This window comes from Pelophylax lessonae (genome assembly GCF_965119305.1).
Source record: "Pelophylax lessonae genome assembly, chromosome: 1".
NCBI lineage: Eukaryota > Metazoa > Chordata > Amphibia > Anura > Ranidae > Pelophylax > Pelophylax lessonae.
Window position 1 is genome coordinate 131037562 of NC_138768.1, and position 19806 is coordinate 131057367.

The window sequence follows — 19806 nt, forward strand, 5'->3', positions numbered from 1 at the left end:
GTAAATTTGCAATTAATAAACATTTGTGCAAATATCACGTGAAACAAAAATTTGCAACTATCACTTTTTAATTCTACAGGGCATCTGCTTTAAGAAAATATATAATGTTCTGGGAGTTTATGTAATTTTATTGCCATAAATAAGGATTTGTACATGTATGCAATAAAGAAAAGAAATTGCTCCGGAGCTGAATTGGCTAAAGCAGAGTCCCCCCCCCCCCCCCCTCCAAAAATTAAAAGTCAGCTGTTACACATACAGTAGCTGCTGACTTTTATTATTTGGACACTTACCTGTCCTTGAATCCAGCGATGTCGGCACCCCATCTGCCACCATCAATGCCGGTAAGGAAACCCAGCAGTGAAGCCTTGTGGCCTCACAGCCGGCTCCCTACTGCGAATGCGCAAAGCGCGCTGTGATATCTTTCTGGCCCGGCAGAAGGAAGGTGGAGGAGGGGGACCGAACTGGTGAAGTACCTTGCCGCAGCGAGGTCAAAAGAAAGTGGGGACAGGGTACCAGTCAAAAACAGGTACCCGCTCCCCCCCCACAAAAGATGCCAAATGTGGCAGGGGATCGGGGAAAGGAATCAGATAAGCAGAGGTTCCACTTTTGGGTGAAACTCCACTTTAATTATTCTCAAATGTGTGCAACACACACTATTGAATTAATTTTAGAAGCGGGGTAAAATCTTATAAACAGTAATAACTTCCACTAAGGATAAAGTCATAAAAGAAGAAGAAACTTTAACCATGCACTGAATAACACCATCGAAAACTACAGCTGCAAAGACCTTCCTGATGCAAAAAGTAATAAACTGATCAGAATGTAATTTAGAAGCTGACAGTTCATTTACTTATAATGTGTTCCTGTGCGATTCATTAACTCAGCGGAAAAATGGATCAACTGCAGCTGGGAAAGTAAATAGCACAAAGAAAAGCAGCTGTTGCCAGGTAACGGAAACCCTCACGGAGCCTTCATTCACCATTGGCTAACAAGAACAAAAACAGTGAAACTGCTGACGTCATAACAAAAATACACAACTATTGTCTTCAGCTTGCGCTCATGGGCTGATTTAGGCAAGCCCAATATCCAGTTTGTTTTCCTTGCAAGATCTCAACAGATAGGATATTCCACATACTTTAAAGGCACGGCAGGGTAACTTGCCTTACAGAAACATCCTGGGCAGACACAGGCATATTATTGGAACCATATAGGGTCGTGCAAAGATTAAGGACTTTTAAAAAAACTGAAAACACAACCTACCTATCAGTTCCAGTTTATATACAGCAGGCAACAACTTATTTTGCTTGTCCAGAGTTGTAGATCCACCTACGTGCATATTAGCATCACAAAGACAATAGATATTTAGAGATCTTACATCCGTTTTATTAGTCTTTAGTACTTTTTTTACGCAGCATTCCAGAGTCAGTGAATGCAATGAATCCGCATGTGGTGTCAACCATCCTAACCATAAATATGCAAACATCTAAGAAACTGCTGTAATTTTAAGGTGATCTGGCTACCTGGGTATATTGCCCAGTCCTAACATACATAGTAGATCAGGGGTCTCAAACTGGCGGCCCTCCAGCTGTTGCGGAACTACAAGTCCCATCATGCCTCTGCCTATGAGAGTCATGCTTGTAACTGTCAGCATTGCTATGCATCATGGGAATTTGTAGTTCTGCAACAGCTGGAGGGCCACCAGTTTGAGACCCCTGGTGTAGATGAAGCTAAAAAAAACTTGCATAACTGCTTGATCAATTACATCCTTCAGTTTAACATTTCACAATGGCTAAAAACAACAGTTGCGTTTACAAGTCATTCATACCTGCACTGGCAGTCAACGAGGTTTTTTGTTCAATTCGAAATCTCATTTCTTTCACAGCTTCTTCTGCTGATGTCCCAAAGACAATTGCATTTTCCGTAGGCTCTTCTATCCTTGCTGGATCTGGCAGGGACTGAGGTAGGGTTTGTTCATTCAGGAAGGAAGGACTGTCTTCAAATAGCACTGGGGATGTGCATTGTGTCTGTTCTGGTTCACACGTTCCTGTAGAGGTCACCACACCTATCACCAAAATCTACAAATTAAACTGCTGGTGTAAAAAGACTACAGACCAGAAAATTGGACCATTGTAAATTGTTCACTCTGGCAACAGAAAAAGAAAGGCCGTTCGGTCATTAAAAATGGGGCCAATAAAAGATCAACCCATCACTGTGTGATCAGGTCGGGAGCGATTTGGTGCAGTATGTTTTTCAAAAGTAGTAAATGCACTACTTTTTGTGCATTCTGGTGCGATTTGCAGCCCATTTACATGATCCGGCCGTTAAAGAATTTTGTCCCTCTGAAGAGTAGTACTAGATTTTTAACCTGTTTGACAGCATGTAGTACAGTTTATTAAAAATCAGAATTGTTAAAGCAGATACAGTGCTTGTTTACAGAAAAAAATGTGGTAGCAACTGTTGTGTGAGCAAGAGGTTAAAGAGGAGCTCAAGCCTTTTAAGTAAAAATTAAAGAGATTTTAAAAGGTTCATTTTCTTTTTAATAACAAACATGTTATACTTACCAGCTCTGTGCAAGGGTTTTGCACAGAGCAGCCCCGATCCTCTTTTTCTGGGGTCCCCGGCGGCACTCCTAGCTCCTCCCCTTCATTGGGTGCCCCCAAGGAGAGCGGCTTTCTATGGGGGCACCCATGCAGACATGCTCACAAGTCCCGTTGCTACGTCCATTGACACAGGCAGTGGGGGGGGGGGGGGTGTCTGAGGGGCAGCTAAAGCGCAGAAGATTTTTCCCCTAATGCATAGAATGAAGAGACTTTACAACCCCTTTAAAAGTCAGCAGCTACAGAAACTGTAGCTGCTGACTTTTAATAAACAGCCACTCACCTGTCCCACAATCCAGCAGTGTGCTCACCCTAGCCATTTTCTCCCTGCATCCTGTCTCGCCAGCATCTTTACTATGGGCACCTGTGACAGCTTGCAGCTTCACAGCTCAGTGCCCACTACGCATACGCAAGCGGCGCTGCACACTGTGAATGGTCCCACAGTCTTCTGGGACCTGTCATGTGTCACAGAAGACTTCGGAAGGAAGGCGGGAAGGAGGCCTTCTGCTTCTGATCACCTAGGCGGTCAGAGCAGAAGTGGGAGCAGGTACCTGTCAAAAATCAGGTATCTGCTCCCCCCCTCCTCCTCAAAAGCTTTATTTCCCAAATAGGAGTGGGGGAGAAGACCTTAAAGCGGAACTTCCCCTTTTGGATGGAGCTCTGCTTTACCTGTGGCGTAAACTGACCCCTGTGTCCATCAATCTCAATCTGCTTGCAATTGGGCAGCTCATAGATGGTGTGATGAAAATCGCTGGTTCCCACATTAACAACACAGTCAGTGTGGGTCGCTGCTGAAGCAGGTGAAATTTGAACCATCTATGGCTGGCTTTAGAATGTTGTCTGGAGAATGGAACTGGGGCTAGAGAATCGCTGTACAGGGTGAGGCCAAAACTGGTCTACATAAAGTCCTGACCTAAATCCTATCTAACAACCTTAGGATTCATTGAAGTACTATTAAGCAGATATAGAGGTATCAAGGCAAGAAAATGCATTTCTAATTTAAGGGAATTGTCATAATGCCTCAAGAATTCAAGCGCTACATCTAAAACTGAAGTTCGATTGGATGTCTTATTTGTATGTAGTAAGAAATGTCTTTCTTTCTTTCAAGATCTTCACAGAGCTAGATCCACAAGTCATGGCCATAGAAAAAAACAAGTATAGTTTTATGCAAAGGCTGTTCCACATTTCACTATCCAAAACAAAATGAGTCAAGCGCAGTGGCATTTAAGAGAGCAAAAGAATCCTAAATTCTGTACTTTACCTGCTGGAGAGTCTTCTTTCTGTATTAGGCTAGCTTTAACATATCTTCTCCGCTCTTCTGGCCATGTCAACCTTTCCTCCAAATGATCAGTAATATCCAAATAGGCTTCATCAAGACTGAGAGGTAAAAAGTTGTGATCATACTCTGCAAAAATTTCTCGAACCTGAGAACAAAATAAATGTACATTTCAGGATTTCATGAAATTAGTGGAAAAAAAGTTATAGCAGAAGTAAATAGAAACTTGCATAGTTTATATAGGAATCAACCCACAACTGATATTTCAGTTATGGGTGGTTGCACATCCTGGCTTCATCTGGAGACATAACTGGCAAGAAGACATTTATCCAAATACATATAAAAAAAAAAAAAAAGTAGCAATACGTTGTTCTCTCATACATATGATAAAACCTCAAATTTATTTTTTTGTTAATGATACTGGTAATATTTTTAAAATATAATATACACACCTCTTTGCTTACTTCTCGATATTTGTCGAAATTAAGTGGAACAATGATCAGATTGGGGCACAATTTCTTTGCAATGAATCCTGGCATTGCTGCACGTACTCCAAACCTTCTTGCCAAATAGTTTGAAGTGGACTTCAAAATAATGATAAAAAACATAAATTTTAAAGCTGATGATAAATTCAACAGAATAGAAATCGTAACAAATATAAAATCAAAAAACTTAACCAAACATGTTAATGCACATTTCGTGTAACATCAAAATCTTTAATCCTTCTTTCTTTATGTCCAGCATTTAATTTAAATTAAAATCTAATCTTAAACGTGCTAATTAGCCTGTAAGCTTATCTATTCTAAAGGCGCTCCGGTCCAATCACATCACGTGATCTGCTGCCAGCGCGAGCTTTCGGGGAGGGAGGGAGCAGAGAAAATGGGTGCAATGCCTGGGTAGGGAAGTCATCCATAGGCTTATTATGGGGCATCTATTGTTGGCTTTCCCTCTTCTCCTCAGAAGCTGGGGCTCGGAACCTAGCACATGACCAGACCAGAGAACCCTTAGAATAGGTCGGTACAGACATCTTTCCTCAACAGGCTAGTTAGCATAAGGCTTAGAATGGGGGTGGGAGGAGGTTTAAGACTAGCTCTTTAGTCACAGGCCTATGATATGGATATTATTATACATTATTATTATTATTATTATACAGGATTTATATAGCGCCAACAGTTTGCGCAGCGCTTTACAATGTGAAGGAAGACAATACAGTTACAATACAGTTCAAAACAGGAGGAACTAGAGGGCCCTGCTCGTTAGAGCTTATAATCTAGAAGGGAGGGTCAAGTGAAACAAAAGGCAATAACCGTGGGGGATGGGTTGATGGAGAAAATGGAGGTATATTTGTTAGGTGTGGGTAGGATAGGCTTCTCTGAAAAGGAGGGTTTTCAGAGATCGCCTAAAAGCTAATAGAGTCGGAGATAAATCGGACAGATAAGGGTAAGGAGTTCCATAGGATTGGAGAGGCTCTGGAAAAGTCCTGGAGGCGAGCATGGGAGGAGGTGATGAGTGAGCTAGAGAGCAGGAGGTTTTGAGAGGAACGAAGAGAGCGATTAGGTTGGTATTTTGAGATGAGGCTGGTGATGTAGCTGGGGGCTAGGCTGTGGATTGCTTTGTAAGATGTTGTAAGTATTTTGAATTTAATTCGTTGAGTGAGCGGAAGCCAGTGGAGGGCTTGACAGAGAGGATATACACTTTGTTGTCAAAAATATTGTGATGCCTGCCTTTACACGCACATGAACCTTAATGGCATCCCAGTCTTAGTCCGTAGGGTTCAAAATTGAGTTGGCCCACCCTTTGCAGCTATAACAGCTTTGACTCTTCTGGGAAGAAGCGCATTTGTGAGGTCAGGCACTAATGTGGACAAGAAAGCCTAGCTCGCAGTCTGGGCTCTTATTCATCCCAAAGGCGTTCTGCAGTGTTGATCATTGTATGTTTATTTCCAAAAAATGTAATCTTATCATTTTACATACATCTATTATTTACACAAGCTCATGAAGTTTGTTACATACTACAAAAGCCCAACCTCATTACAGCACAAATTAATTGGTGGAAATGGTCCTGTTCACAAACCATGATTGCTTTATACTGCCCTTACTCACAAGCATGCTCATTGAACCCACAGCCATAGGCTTCTCCTTCAGCTCAGGATTGTCTCTCATTTCTACAGCTGCATAAAAAGCATCCATATCCACATGCACTATAATACGGCTCAAATCACGCCTTCTCTCCAGCTCCAGTGCCATCCGATCAACCTGCCCAAGAAAGAGAAAGACATGTAAAAGTGTATCTAGATCAGCCTCGCTCAACCTTTTTAACACAGAGGAACCATTATAATAACTTAAGTAAATAAGTGGGCTAGCCAATATACTGTGTGCAATATGCCCTCTTCCTTGAATTCAGCATAAATAAATGACAGTAAAGGTAGCCAAGACTTTTAAAGGGATATATGGATACAGGAGGAACACTGCATATGTAAAAATCATAAAAACTGAATTTTTGTAAAATCTTACCTGTAAAATTCCTTTCTCTGAGTCCTCCGACAGTCGCCGCCTCTCCATATTCGTCACAATGGGGTAATTGACCTTTGCTCCGTAGGAGTAGCTAGGCAACAGAATATGTCAATATTAAAGCTTTTAGCATATCCCACCCCCAGGGGGTGGTCCCCTCAGTCAATACCCTCCTGCTTCCTGTTCCATACCTCAGTTTCAGTAGAATAGCAGTAGAGTACATAAACCCCAAAAGAGGGGCGGGGGCGGCGACTGTCGGAGGACTCAGAGAAAGGAATTTTACAGGTAAGATTTTACAAAAATTCAGTTTTCTCTTACGTCCTCCGACAGTCGCCGCCTCTCCATATTCGTCACAATGGGGACGTCCCAAAGCAGTGTAAGCATGAGGGGTGGGAAACGCAGCCGCGCCTAAGGCAACGCCGGACCCATATCAAAGAAAGTAACCTTACCAAAGGAAGAAAACCAGCTGGGCAGCATGAAAGACTTTGCTCAACAGGAGCAACAACCCAGGAAGAACAAATAACCCAGGGATAAAAACATCCCAAACAACCAAAGGGCCCAAAAACAAGGGACCCTAAGGTACTGCCGCACTAAGAACCTTGCGTCCAAAAGAAGCATCTGCCGATGCCTGAACATCCACTTTGTAGAATTTGGAGAAGGTGTGAACGGACGACCAAGTCGCCGCCTTACACACCTGGGCCACAGAAGCCCGATGAGGACAGGCCCAAGACGTACACAGAGATCTGGTAGAGTGCGCCTTCACAGGCATAGGAGGGACTTTCCCCTTCAAAGCATATGCCTGCTCAATGGTCTGTCTGATCCATTTGGCGATGGTAGAAGCCGACGCCGCCAAGCCCTTCCGAGGTCCCTCAGGAAGGACAAAAAGAGAATCCGTCTTGCGAAAAGATTTTGTCGAATTCAGGCAAACCCTGATCGCCCGAACAACATCCAAGGAATGTAAGGCCACCTCCCTCGGATGCTTAGGCTCCGCGCAAAGTGAAGGCAAGACAATGTCCTCATTGAGGTGAAATTCCGAAATCCTTTTCGGAAGAAAAGAAGGATTAGGTCGCAAGACCACCTTATCCAAGTGGAGTACCAGATACGGAGACCTGCAGGACAAAGCTGCCAGCTCCGAAACTCTGCGAGCCGAAGTGATCGCCACCAAAAAGGCGACATTCATGGACAACAGAGGCAACGAGATCTCCCTGATCCTTTCAAAAGGAGCATGTTGTAGCACGGATAGAACGAGGTTCAAGTCCCACGGAGGCAAAGGCTCCCTCCGAGGAGGGACCAGGTGCCGCACCCCTTGAACAAAGGTGCCAACCAGAGAATTAGACGCCACAGGGCGTTGAAAAAGAACGGCCAGAGCAGAAATCTGACCCTTAATCGTGGCCAACACCAAAAGCTGGTCCACGCCCGTTTGAAGGAAAGCCAACACTCTCGATACCGAGTATGAGCGAGGGGAATACCCCCTGGACTCACACCAGGCAAAATAGGCCTTCCAAGTACGGTCGTATATCTTCCCCGAAGAGGCCTTTCTAGCATTGATCAAAGTATGAATGACCTCTGGAGAGAGACCCCTATCCTTCAGGACCTCGGTCTCAACAGCCAGGCCGTCAAAGCCAGCGACTGTAAAGCAGGATGGAATATCGGTCCTTGAGACAGAAGATCTTCCCGAAGAGGCAGACGCCATGGAGCGTCGACCGCCAGATTCACGAGGTCTGCGTACCAAGACCGGCGGGGCCAGTCTGGCGCCACCAGAATCACCGTTTTTAGTTCCGAGGACAACCTGCGAAGGAACCGGGATAGCAACTGAATTGGTGGGAATGCATACATCAGTCGATACTGATGCCACGGAGCCACTAACGCGTCTGACGCGTCTGCCCGAGGATCGCGCGTCCTTGCCACGAACCTTCCCACCTTGTTGTTCAGACGAGACGCGAACAGGTCCACATCCGGAAGACCCCACTTCGCGCACAACATCTGGAAGACCTCCGGGTGGAGCGACCATTCTCCCTGGTCCAGAGTCTGGCGGCTCAGATAATGCGCCTGCCAGTTCTCCACCCCCGGAATGTGAACTGCCGTTATCGCCGGGACGTGCGTCTCGGCCCAAGACAGAATGTCGGCTACTTCCCGAGCCGCTCGGGCACTCCTGGTGCCCCCTTGGTGGTTGATGTAGGCCACCGCTGTGGCATTGTCCGTCTGCACCCGAACCGGACAGCCCTAAAGCATGTCCGTCCAACGTCGAAGGCAGAGATTTATCGCCCGCAATTCCAGAATGTTGATCGGAAGGGAGGATTCCTCCTCCGACCAAGTACCCTGGGCGGACAGAACGCCCAGAACACCACCCCAGCCCGACAGGCTGGCATCCGTGGTGATCACCGTCCACGAAAGCGGACGAAAAGACTTGCCCCCCGACACCGCCGGGGACTGCAGCCACCACAGAAGATTCCTTCTCGTGCGAAGACTCAACGAGATCTGAAGATCCAGAGATTGTGGTCGCCCGTCCCACCTGGACAGGATCTCCGCCTGGAGACCCCTCGTGTGAAACTGGGTGAAGGGAATCGCCTCGAAGGCCGAGACCATCAAACCTAAACACCTCATGCCCGTCCGGAGGGATGAGTACGGAACGTCCCCAAGGGACCTGACTTCGTCCTGAAGTGTTTTGAGCTTGTCTTCCGTGACGGACAGGTCCTTCACCAGACCCTGACTGGTCGCAGACCGAACCAAAATGTCCAGATACCCCAGGATTGAGATACCCTGGGCTCTCAGTAAGGCCAGAACCGGTGCAAGCACCTTGGTGAAAGCCCGCAGAGCCGAAGCGAGACCGAAGGGCAACGCCACGAATTGATAATGATCCTCCGCAATGGCGAATCGAAGGTACCTTTGGTGACCCTCGAAAATGGGGATGTGTAGGTACGCATCCTTCAAGTCGATGGAGGCCCTGAATTCTCCCGGAACTAGAGCAGCCACCACCGAGCGCAGGGATTCCATGCGGAACTTGCGAACCCGCACAAAGCGGTTCAGAGCTTTCAAGTCCAGAATTGGACGTACCTTGCCCTCCTTTCTGGGCACAGTGAACAGATTTGAATAAAACCCCCGAAATCTGTCCCGATGAGGCACCGGATCCACCACTCCCTGAGCCCGCAGGTCCTGCACCGCCAGGTGCAGATCCCGCAAATGCTCCGGAGACAGTTGAAGGTATGAGGGAAAAAACCTGTTCGCCGGCCGAGACAGGAACTCGATCTTGTACCCGGACCGAACGATCTCCTGAACCCACCTGTCCCGAACGCGGGCCTGCCAGGGCTGAAGAAAACCGAGCAAACGTCCCCCCACCCCAGAACTGGGTGAGGGCGTCCCTTCAGGTCACGTTGTTATGGGCAGCGGACCCGGACTGGCCGGACTTCTGCTTACCTGCCCACGGTTTCTTTTGGGAGCCTTGACCCTTGAAGGGCTTGCCCTTATAGTGCGACCGAAAGGCACGAAAGGACCCCTGAGAGGGCCTAAACGAAGCATGCTTCTTACGTGGAGCGCCCTTAGCCTTGTGAGATTGGGGCAAGAGCGTGCTCTTACCCCCAGAAATACCTTTAATCAGCATATACAGTGAGTCGCCAAAAAGGCGAGATCCCGTACAGGGCAAATTAGCCAAAGTCTTGCGAGAAGATTGGTCCACAGACCAACATTTCAGCCAAATCAAACGGCGTGTCAACACCGCCACGCTGTGCACACGTGCAGCCAAAGGAATTACATCTAATTCCGCATCACACAAATACATGACACCCTGATGGATCTGATCCACCATAGCCAATGTTGTCGGCGGGGCAGAATCAGCCACCAGGACGCGCCTGAGTACTTGCGTCCAATCCGCGACAGCCTGAGCTGTCATAAGGGAAGCAAAAATAGCTTTTAACATGGAACCAGTAACCGAGTAAGTATGGCGGGCAAGAGACTCCAGTCTCCTGTCCGTAGGTTCCCGGAACACCGGGGTATCCTCTGCTGGAATCGCAGTGGATTTATTCAAAACCGCCACCGCGTGATCCACCGGAGGTGGAACACACCAGCGTTCATCAGTGGCGGGTGTGAAGGGATAACGCAGCTTGAACCTACTTGGCACAGCAAAAGGCTTTTTTAGATTGCGCCATTGTTCACTAACAGCGCGCTGAAAATCCTCAGTGCAAGGAAAAACCTGCGATGTTTTGCGTCTCCGCTGTGTCCCATAAGAAGCCAGAACGGCAGGCGGACACGGTTCATCCTGTAAATGCAACGTTTGTTTGATAGAAGCAACCAATTCATCCATGATTGCAAGCTCTTCAGACGAGCCAGGGGGAGAATCATCAACCCCCTCAACCTCTGCATCCCCCTCCGACCCTGCAAAGTCCAGGGACGAACGGGACCCCGATAAGGGGACCCCAGCCATAGCAGCCCCATCACCATCGCCCTCTGAATCAGAGGAGATTGAAACTCTGGGCCGTTTAGTGGATTGAGCAGCCACAAGCATCTGCACCTGAGCAGCCAGGTTAGCCACAACTGTGGCCAAATCGCCCACCTCAGGGGAAACAGCAGCAGCCCCTTGGCCTCCCAGTAAAGCGGGAGGAAATTTGCTTTCCTGAGAATTCATGCCCCCTAGAAGTGTGCAGGAGAAAAAAGGGTAACTGCCCCTTTAAAAGCACGGCGAGCGAAGCCCACCGCTCACACACACCAGCAAAAGTCGACCCCCACAGGGAAAACTACAAACTCAGGCAAGGAACACAGGACTAAAGAGGATAAAAACCTGGAGAGATCACTGCTGATGCTGTATCGATCGGTGTGCCCAGGGAAAAGGAAGTGATGCAACAGAAGCCGCTCCTATAAAGCCTATGGAAGGCTACAAAAAAATGGCCGCCGGGGGAGGAGGTAAATGCAGTGCTACATGAGGCCGGAGTGATCGCCGCCAAAATGGCTGCGCTTGGCGCCAAAAACGCCGCTCCCAGCATACAGAAGAAGCCCTCATATGCCTGCAGCTATTAATAAAATGGCGGACCGCAGCAGCGGCCGCCGCATGTTGCACAAAACATGTACCACAGCATGCCCTACAACATACAGCATGTCACACAGAGAACCACACAGTTGTAACACAGAGCAGTGTATCACAGCCCCCCTCCTTGCAGCCCACAGCAGCATCCAGACAGGGAGCCCAATAGTGTGAACAGACATGCAGGGTTACACAGTCCCAGACTGACACCCACTAAACAGACAGGTCCCCACACAGAGTACACTTACCTTCTGAATGGCGTGGGGAGCCTGCACAAGCGATCAAGCCACTGCACATGGGGCAGGGAGAGTCGCAGCCAGGACGCAGCAGAACTGCGGTGCGAAACCGCATGGCGTCCAGTGAGGTAGCCACCTCACCACAGCATCCCTGCAGCGAACAGGGATGGGTCGTTCACCAATGCCAGGAAAAAATACCTGACTGAACGCTCGATGGCAGGCTGGGAAGCCACTGGCCCACAACCTGCGACCAGGGGGGCCAGCCCGAGACCCAGCCCGCACGATCCTCTTCATCAGAAGAACTAACTAAAGCTGACAAAAGTAACAGCTAAGTAAAGAGAGAGAAAAAAACTCAAATAAAACCAAAAAGAAGATAAAGGCTGAGACAAAATGCCCCAGCACAGAAACAGACAGCTAACTCCTGAAAGCTAGACAATGAAACTGAGGTATGGAACAGGAAGCAGGAGGGTATTGACTGAGGGGACCACCCCCTGGGGGTGGGATATGCTAAAAGCTTTAATATTGACATATTCTGTTGCCTAGCTACTCCTACGGAGCAAAGGTCAATTACCCCATTGTGACGAATATGGAGAGGCGGCGACTGTCGGAGGACGTAAGAGAAAGTTTTTTTTAGGACATTCAATAAAAACCAAACCACAAAACCAACAATAAAATACTGAATTTGGGGTTCATGTAATTGTATAGATCCAATATACTCCACATGTAGACTCAATGCATTTCGATTAATCTTCTTCAGGAGTACATGTGAATGATCTTTGAACGATAGAACATAAATGTTAAAAAAAATTTCCATTTTCATTCTCCATAGATAACTGCTAGCACCACAACCTGACAGGATATTGTGTATTAACTATTTATATAAAAAAAATAAGTGCTGCACTAAATGTGAAATACCATAGTCTTATAAGTGAATATATCAACGAAGATTATATAATGACATATAACATAATGAAATGCAAAGTGCAAAAAATGTGCAAAAATCAAACAATGTGCAAAAAAGTTTACATATGTAACTATAAATATGAAACAGCAAATTATGCAAACAGAAGCAAATATGCAAAAAAAGGAAGTCCACATATAAAACTGTAAATAAGAAACCGCAAAAGTGCAAAAATAGAGTCAGGAGAGCTGGAGAAAGTCCATTCCAATTAGGATCATAATGAACCACCGATATCCACAGAGGAGTCACTGTCACACGTGTATCCACCATCCAGGAGAGAGAATAAAAATTCTTACCAAAAAAGATGTACCCAGATGCCAGTAGCAAAAGGGGCATAGAGGTAAAATATTTCCAGGATGATGGTCATGGAATATTCCTAAAGAATCAGACACCATATCTCTCCGGGAAAGAAGCACTCTTAAAGAGGAAGTAAAGCTTACTCTGTAACTTGTACCTATAGGTAAGCCTATGATAAGGCTTACCTAGAGGTATTGTAAATATCTCCTAAACATGCACCGTTTAGGAAATATTTACTTTGCAGCAGCCACTTGCCCATACACCCTGAAGGAACGGCTGCCCTGTACCGTGAACGATGGCTCCCGTGCGCATGCGTGTGAAGGACGTCATCGCAGCTCCGGCCAATCAGATGGCCTGAGGATGCAAACCCGGAAGGAAGACAGGTTAACATGTTGGCCATGTCAGCGATGTGCGGGCGCTGCTGTGGGGGCTTTGTTCCAAGGTAAGTATTTCATAATGAGCTAGTATGCTATTTTAATTACTTAAAGTGGTATTAAACCTAAAACCAAAAATGCAATGTATTGCAGCTTACCAATCATTAGATGCGGTGGCTGCATTGTTTTAAGGCTTTTTATTCCCCCTCTGTTTTCACCTGGTGATCTGGCGAGTAACACACCTCCTGTATTAGAACGCCTCCACTCTTGACAGAGGAGCATGGGGGCACAGCAAACTGCAGCATTGTCAGTCTGGGGGAGAGGGAGCGTTAGAATAGCAGATTTAGATACACTAACAAATTGAAGCCAAACTCCAGCTAATACTTTGAAAGCAGTTACAGCAAACTGTTTTTTTTCCCTTTTAGGATAAAGGTTTTACATAAATTCCTGTCAGTAGTAAATGGTTTGTCTCAACCCTTTAACTGCTACATTCTGCCGGAGAGCTTGTTCCTTTAAAAAGCAACAGACTTGTTGACTGTTTCACCAGATGCAATTAGCATAAACAGTCTAAAAAAGAAAAAAAAATGCAGCCATTACATCTAAGTAATAGCAAGCTGCTAAATAATAAAAGTTTGCTTTTAGGGTGAAATAGAGCTTTTAGGGTGAAATAGATCAGTGGTTGGAGGCCCTGAAATCTGTCCACGGCTGTTCTTTAAATGTAACCCAAAGACTGTTCCAACTATATATAAATTATTGCGGGTTCATCAAACCTCACTTAAATTGTTTATTCCGCCCAGACCCATTGTGTACGAGATGTGAGGGAGCTAAGGGGAACCTGATACATCTCCTTTGGCAGTGCCCAAAGTTTCACCGCTTTTGGACTGGCATAGTAAACACCATTAACAATACTTTTAAAGTAACCACCTCTCTTGAACCTAAACCTTGCTTATTGGGTAAACTGGATGAGGTTATAACGGACATATATGTCAGAAAGGGGGTGTCCAGAGCACTGTTGCAAGCTCAAAAGCTGATCTTGCACCTTAAACCATACCTAGGGATGCATACACTGAGATAATGACTAATGACATCTCAGGTTCAATTGGTTTTATAAACCTGCTTTGTCTTTGTACAAGAACATTATTCTACTTTGTATTCTGCAAAAGTATTGTATAATGTAAAACTCCGGAATGTGCCTTGTTTATTGTACTGTTAAAAGTTAATAAACTTGATCCTGATTTTAAAAAAAATGGATTTTTGTAAAATCTTACCGTAAAATCCTTTTCTCTTAAGCTCATTGACAGACGTAGTCCTCGTTGATACTAACAACTCGGGTTATGCTGCCCTCTACAGGAGTAGGACTAGACAGGAAAGAAAACATTCTGGCCACACCTTAGGGGCAGTCCCAGAGGGTATATCCTCTCTCTCTCTCTGCTACAGCAAATCAGTTATGTCACAAAGCAGTGTTTAGAGAATTTAACCCAACCCAACTCAAAACAGAGGGGCGGGTACTACGTCTGTCAATGAGCTTAAGAGAAAAGGATTTTACGGTAAGATTTTACAAAAATCCATTTTTCTCTGTCACTCATTGACAGACGTAGTCCTCGTTGATACTAACAACTCGGGACGTCCCAAAGCAGTACCACAAATGAGGGGTGGGAAAATGGAAATCAAAAATCCAATCTAGAAGGCCCAACCGGTGCCAACTAGAAGTTCTCAAGGCTCATTAATCAAAGATGAGACTCAACAGAAATTCCAACAGAAAAAACCCTCGAGGTAGACCACCGGTCTCCTCAAATTGCGGCCTGCAAAACCTTGGGGCCAAATGAGGCATCCGCCGATGCCATCACATCAATTTTATAAAATTTTGTAAAGGTATGTACTGACGACCAGGTGGCCGCCTTACATACCTGGACCACTGACGTCTGATGGCGGAAGGCCCAGGAAGTACTGAGCGCTCGAGTGGAGTGCGTCTTAACAGGGAACGGAGGATTCCGACCCCTAATAGAATAAGCCTGTACCACCGTCTGTCTAATCCATTTGGAGATAGTCGCGGCAGATGCAGGCAACCCCTTTCTGGGGCCATCCGTGATCACAAAAAGTGAATCCGTTTTACGGAACGATTCCGTAGCCTTCAGGTATACCCTGATTGCCCGAACCACATCCAAGGATTGCAACGCATGTTCCCGATGATGATTGGGTTGAGGACACAAGGAAGGTAGCACAATATCTTCATTCAGATGAAAGTCTGAAACCACCTTTGGAAGAAAGGATGGCTTCGGATGAAGAACTACCTTATCCCTATGAACCACTAAATATGGGGACTGGCATGATAATGCAGCCAGTTCTGACACCCTGCGTGCAGAAGTGATAGCCACCAAGAAGGCCACCTTCTGGGATAAAGTAAGCAAGGGAATCTCCCTGATGTTTTCAAAGGGAGGTTTCTGCAGAACCGACAAAACCAAATTAAGATCCCAGGGCGGTAAGGGCGCGCGGACTGGTGGAGCCAGGTGCCGCACCCCCTGAATGAAATTCCACACCAAGGAATGAGTAGCCAAGGGCTTCTGAAAGAAGATTGCTAATGCTGAAACCTGACCCTTGATGGTGCTCAAGGATAGTTTCTGCTCAACCCCCTTTTGCAGAAAAGCCAATATTCGGGTCACCGAATAGGTACGTGGAGGAAATCCCAAAGATTCGCACCACGCGATACAAGTCTTCCATGTGCGATAATAGACCTTGCTGGAAGTCGCTTTCCTTGCCTTAATTAGAGTAGGAATAACTGAAGCTGACAACCCTCTGTCCTTCAGTACCTGGGTCTCAATGGCCAGGCCATTAAAACCAGCGACTGTAAAGCACAATGGAAGATCGGTCCTTGAGACCGCAGACCCTCCCTGAGAGGAAGTTCCCAAGGAGCGTTCGCGACTAGCATGTCCAAGTCGGCCTGACCGGCTTGACGAGGCTAGCTTAGAATTTCCAGGATAACTGGAGTTCCCTCCATCTCCATCCTGCGGAAAAATCTCAGCAGCAATCTGAGAGGAGGGAATACCTCTAATAGCTGACACAGCCTTAACAGGCCGTTGAGCGCGTCTGCTGCGTCCGCTGGAGGATCGTGGGCGCGCGTTACCAATCTCCGCGCCTCCGGGATGCTCTGAAGAAGACACAGATGGTGAAATCCTTGGTGATTGACCTAAGTCATCACCCTGATATTGCCTGACTGGATCCGAACCAGGCTGCCCTAGAGCTACCTGGCCCAGGCAATCCGACAAAGTCTGATCGTTCTCTGTTCCCACACATTTATCCGACACCGGATTCCTATCAGGAGTGATGATTTCTCCTGGTTGAACATTGGAGACCGAAGTCACCCGGCTAGAGGCTGCTTGGTCTGTCTGCTCAACCGGATCCGATTCCTGTGGGGAACTGAGACTAATCTTTGGAAAAGGTAAAGAAAATGATCTGTTCAGGGAACGGTAGCTACCGCTCCCTGTAGTACTTAAATGTTGGAAGGGAAGAATCGCACCGGTAGCAGTGATCAATGCTCGATCTAGTGCTCTGAATACCGGTGAAGACGTCCCCCCACCCTCAAGCCGGGTGGGGGCGCACCTTCAGGCTGTGTAAGCCTTAGCTTCAGGTTTGGCTGAGTCGGTCATTTGTTTGTCCGACCAGCACATCTTGAACCATCCTAAAGGGATTTAGCCCTTCCCGCTTGCTCCAGCAGAGCGAACTAACTCTTTATGGGCGGCAAAGAAAGGTCCACGCTTGTTACGAGGTGCTTTAGCTTTAGCAGCCTGTGGCAAAAAAGTGCTTTTGCCCCCAGTGGCATCCTTAATGATCTCATCTAGGGTGGCCCCAAATAGGCGATTCCCCTGAAAGGGGAGATTCGCCAAGGTCTTTTTGGAACCTAGGTCCGCTGACCAGCATTTTAACCACAGCACACGTCTGAGGATTACCGCTGACATAGATGCATGCCCTAATAGGGGGGTGGCATCCAAGGCTGCGTCACAGACAAACTGTAGTCCTTGTATAATCTGTTCCATCAAATCAGATGTTGCCTGGGGGATACCTTTCCCCTTCAGGTCCTGGCGCACCAATCTCGCCCATTCCGTTAATGTTTGAGAAACTAGACCAATGACAATTACTGGTCTAAAGGCTGACCCTATCAGGGAAAAGATAGTGCGGGACTCCGCTTCTACCTTCCGATCCACCGAATCCTTAAAGGACGAAGCGTCCTCCACCGGAATAACCGTGGCTTTATTCAGTCTGGAAATAGGTGGATCCACCACTGGTGGTACCGTCCATTTCTTAATGAGGGATTCCTCAAACGGATAGCGTCTAGCAATGCGCTTGGAAATAGTAAAGGTACGCTTTGAATGATCCCATTCCTCTTTAATCTTATTACCAAAACACTTGGGTAAAGGAAAAACCTTCACCGTCTTGGTGGGTTTGCTAGTACCAAAGGGAATTTCCATTTCAGTTGCCTCTGCCGGTAAAACCTCAAGTCTTAAGGTTTCCCGAACCGCCACAACTAGTGCGTCCACCAATGCTTCTTCTTGTGCTATGGCGGAAGCATGAACGTCCTCCTCACTGTCTGAGGGAACTTTACCTGAGACAACAGCCCCTGCAGAGGGACCTGCAGCTGCAATGACCATCTCAGAATCTGAATCTGAAGTCTCAGATGATATAGGGGTAGGCGGGGGACGCTTTCTTGACCCCCGTTCCTGACAGGCCGTCTCCACCCGAGCCACCAAAGACTCCAAAACTGCAAAACTGCTGTAAATGCATCCATACTCTGTGCACTGGCGGGTCCCGCGGCCCCCTCGAGGGAAACAGGTGGGGGTACCTGTGTGGCAGGGTCCATGACAGTTCCAGATACTAACCGAAAAAAATCAATTGCCAACAAAAATAAAACTTTTTTTTTTTTTTTCTTTTCAGACCCCCAGCGCCACAATGCCCCTCAGTGTTACCTGCTTAGGGACCCCTACAGAGCGAGAGAGAGAGATAGACCCTTGATGCTCAGAGTTTCAAATGCAACCTGTTACAGCACTGTTTAGAACAGACAGGAAGTCTTTTGGCTGGCTTCCCGGGAAAAAAGGAGGCGGCTCCGCCCCTCTGCACGCCTTCCGGCGCCTCCCCTAGCTCCACGAGGTGTTTGGGTCACCTCAAACATGGCCGCCCCCATGCTGGAGACACGAGGCTACGCCAATATGGCGGCCTCGTGCGATCTGCCAGACAATGGCGGTGGCCTGTACAGGATAACGGCGTGTCTGGCGGCCTGCGGGAGTATCTCGGCCCCACAAACCTTTACCCTAATGGTGATCAGCCTGGCCGGCGGTACCGGACCCTGGCGGGCCATATGCGGTCCGTGGGCCGTCGGAAGGCATCTGCCTTTGCTGGAGGAATGCGATCTGGACTGCAGTATACATGTATAGACATCGCCCTGTGAACACTTCTGACAGGTAGGATACCTTATACTATCACAGTAATATTCTAGTACTGCCACTGACTTCAGTCATCTTTACAGTTTTGAAATGACATTAGATTGTCAGCTCCCAAACCAATACAATTGGTACAACCAATATACATTACAGCTTACCAGTCCTTAAATGTGGTGGCTGCATTATTTTTTTTATTTTTTTTTTTTACCATCTGATCACTACTCTGTCCCCTGACCCCTATTCATTTAGACATTACCATAAAGAGGAATGCTTGGCCTTCAGCAGAGATTCCTTGTTCCTTTCTAAAAGGCAGCAGTGTTGACAGATACTGTTGTGCCGCATATCTTACTGGGAAAATTAGCGATTTGGGTGCGTTTTCTGTGCTTCCGTGTTGACAATCTTGGTTTACTTCTGTGTGCACTCAAATTTAAGAAGTACAGTGCCTTGTGAAAGTATTCGGCCCCCTTGAACTTTGCGACCTTTTGCCACATTTCAGGCTTCAAACATAAAGATATAAAACTGTAATTTTTTGTGAAAAATCAACAAGTGGGACACAATCATGAAGTGGAACGAAATTTATTGGATATTTCAAACTTTGTTAACAAATAAAAAAATGAAAAATTGGGCGTGCAAAATTATTCAGCCCCTTTACTTTCAGTGCAGCAAACTCTCTCCAGAAATCCAGTGAGGATCTCTGAATGATCCAATGTTGACCTAAATGACTAATGATGATAAATAGAATCCACCTGTGTGTAATCAAGTCTCCGTATAAATGCACCTGCACTGTGATAGTCTCAGAGGTCCGTTTAAAGCGCAGAGAGCATCATGAAGAACAAGGAACACACCAGGCAGGTCCGAGATACTGTTGTGGAGAAGTTTAAAGCCGGATTTGGATACAAAAAGATTTCCCAAGCTTTAAACATTCCAAGGAGCACTGTGCAAGCAATAATATTGAAATGGAAGGAGTATCAGACCACTGAAAATCTACAAAGACCTGGCCGTCCCTCTAAACTTTCAGCTCATACAAGGAGAAGACTGATCAGAGATGCAGCCAAGAGGCCCATGATCACTCTGGATGAACTGCAGAGATCTACAGCTGAGGTGGGAGATTCTGT

General features: G+C 46.7%; 1 protein-coding gene across 3 annotated transcripts in view; it reads right to left on the minus strand.

Annotated features, from left to right (window-relative positions):
* The window catches only part of POLK (DNA polymerase kappa), a 221908-nt gene that overhangs the window by 100490 nt on the left and 101612 nt on the right, over positions 1 to 19806 (minus strand). For all 3 annotated transcript variants that reach the window (XM_082243874.1, XM_082243875.1, XM_082243876.1), the window contains exons 4-7: positions 5976 to 6128; positions 4326 to 4457; positions 3859 to 4021; positions 1826 to 2062 (exon numbers count right to left, since the gene is read on the minus strand). In XM_082243874.1, coding sequence (XP_082100000.1) covers positions 1826 to 2062; positions 3859 to 4021; positions 4326 to 4457; positions 5976 to 6128 — 685 coding nt within the window. The remainder of the gene's footprint in view (positions 1 to 1825; positions 2063 to 3858; positions 4022 to 4325; positions 4458 to 5975; positions 6129 to 19806) is intronic.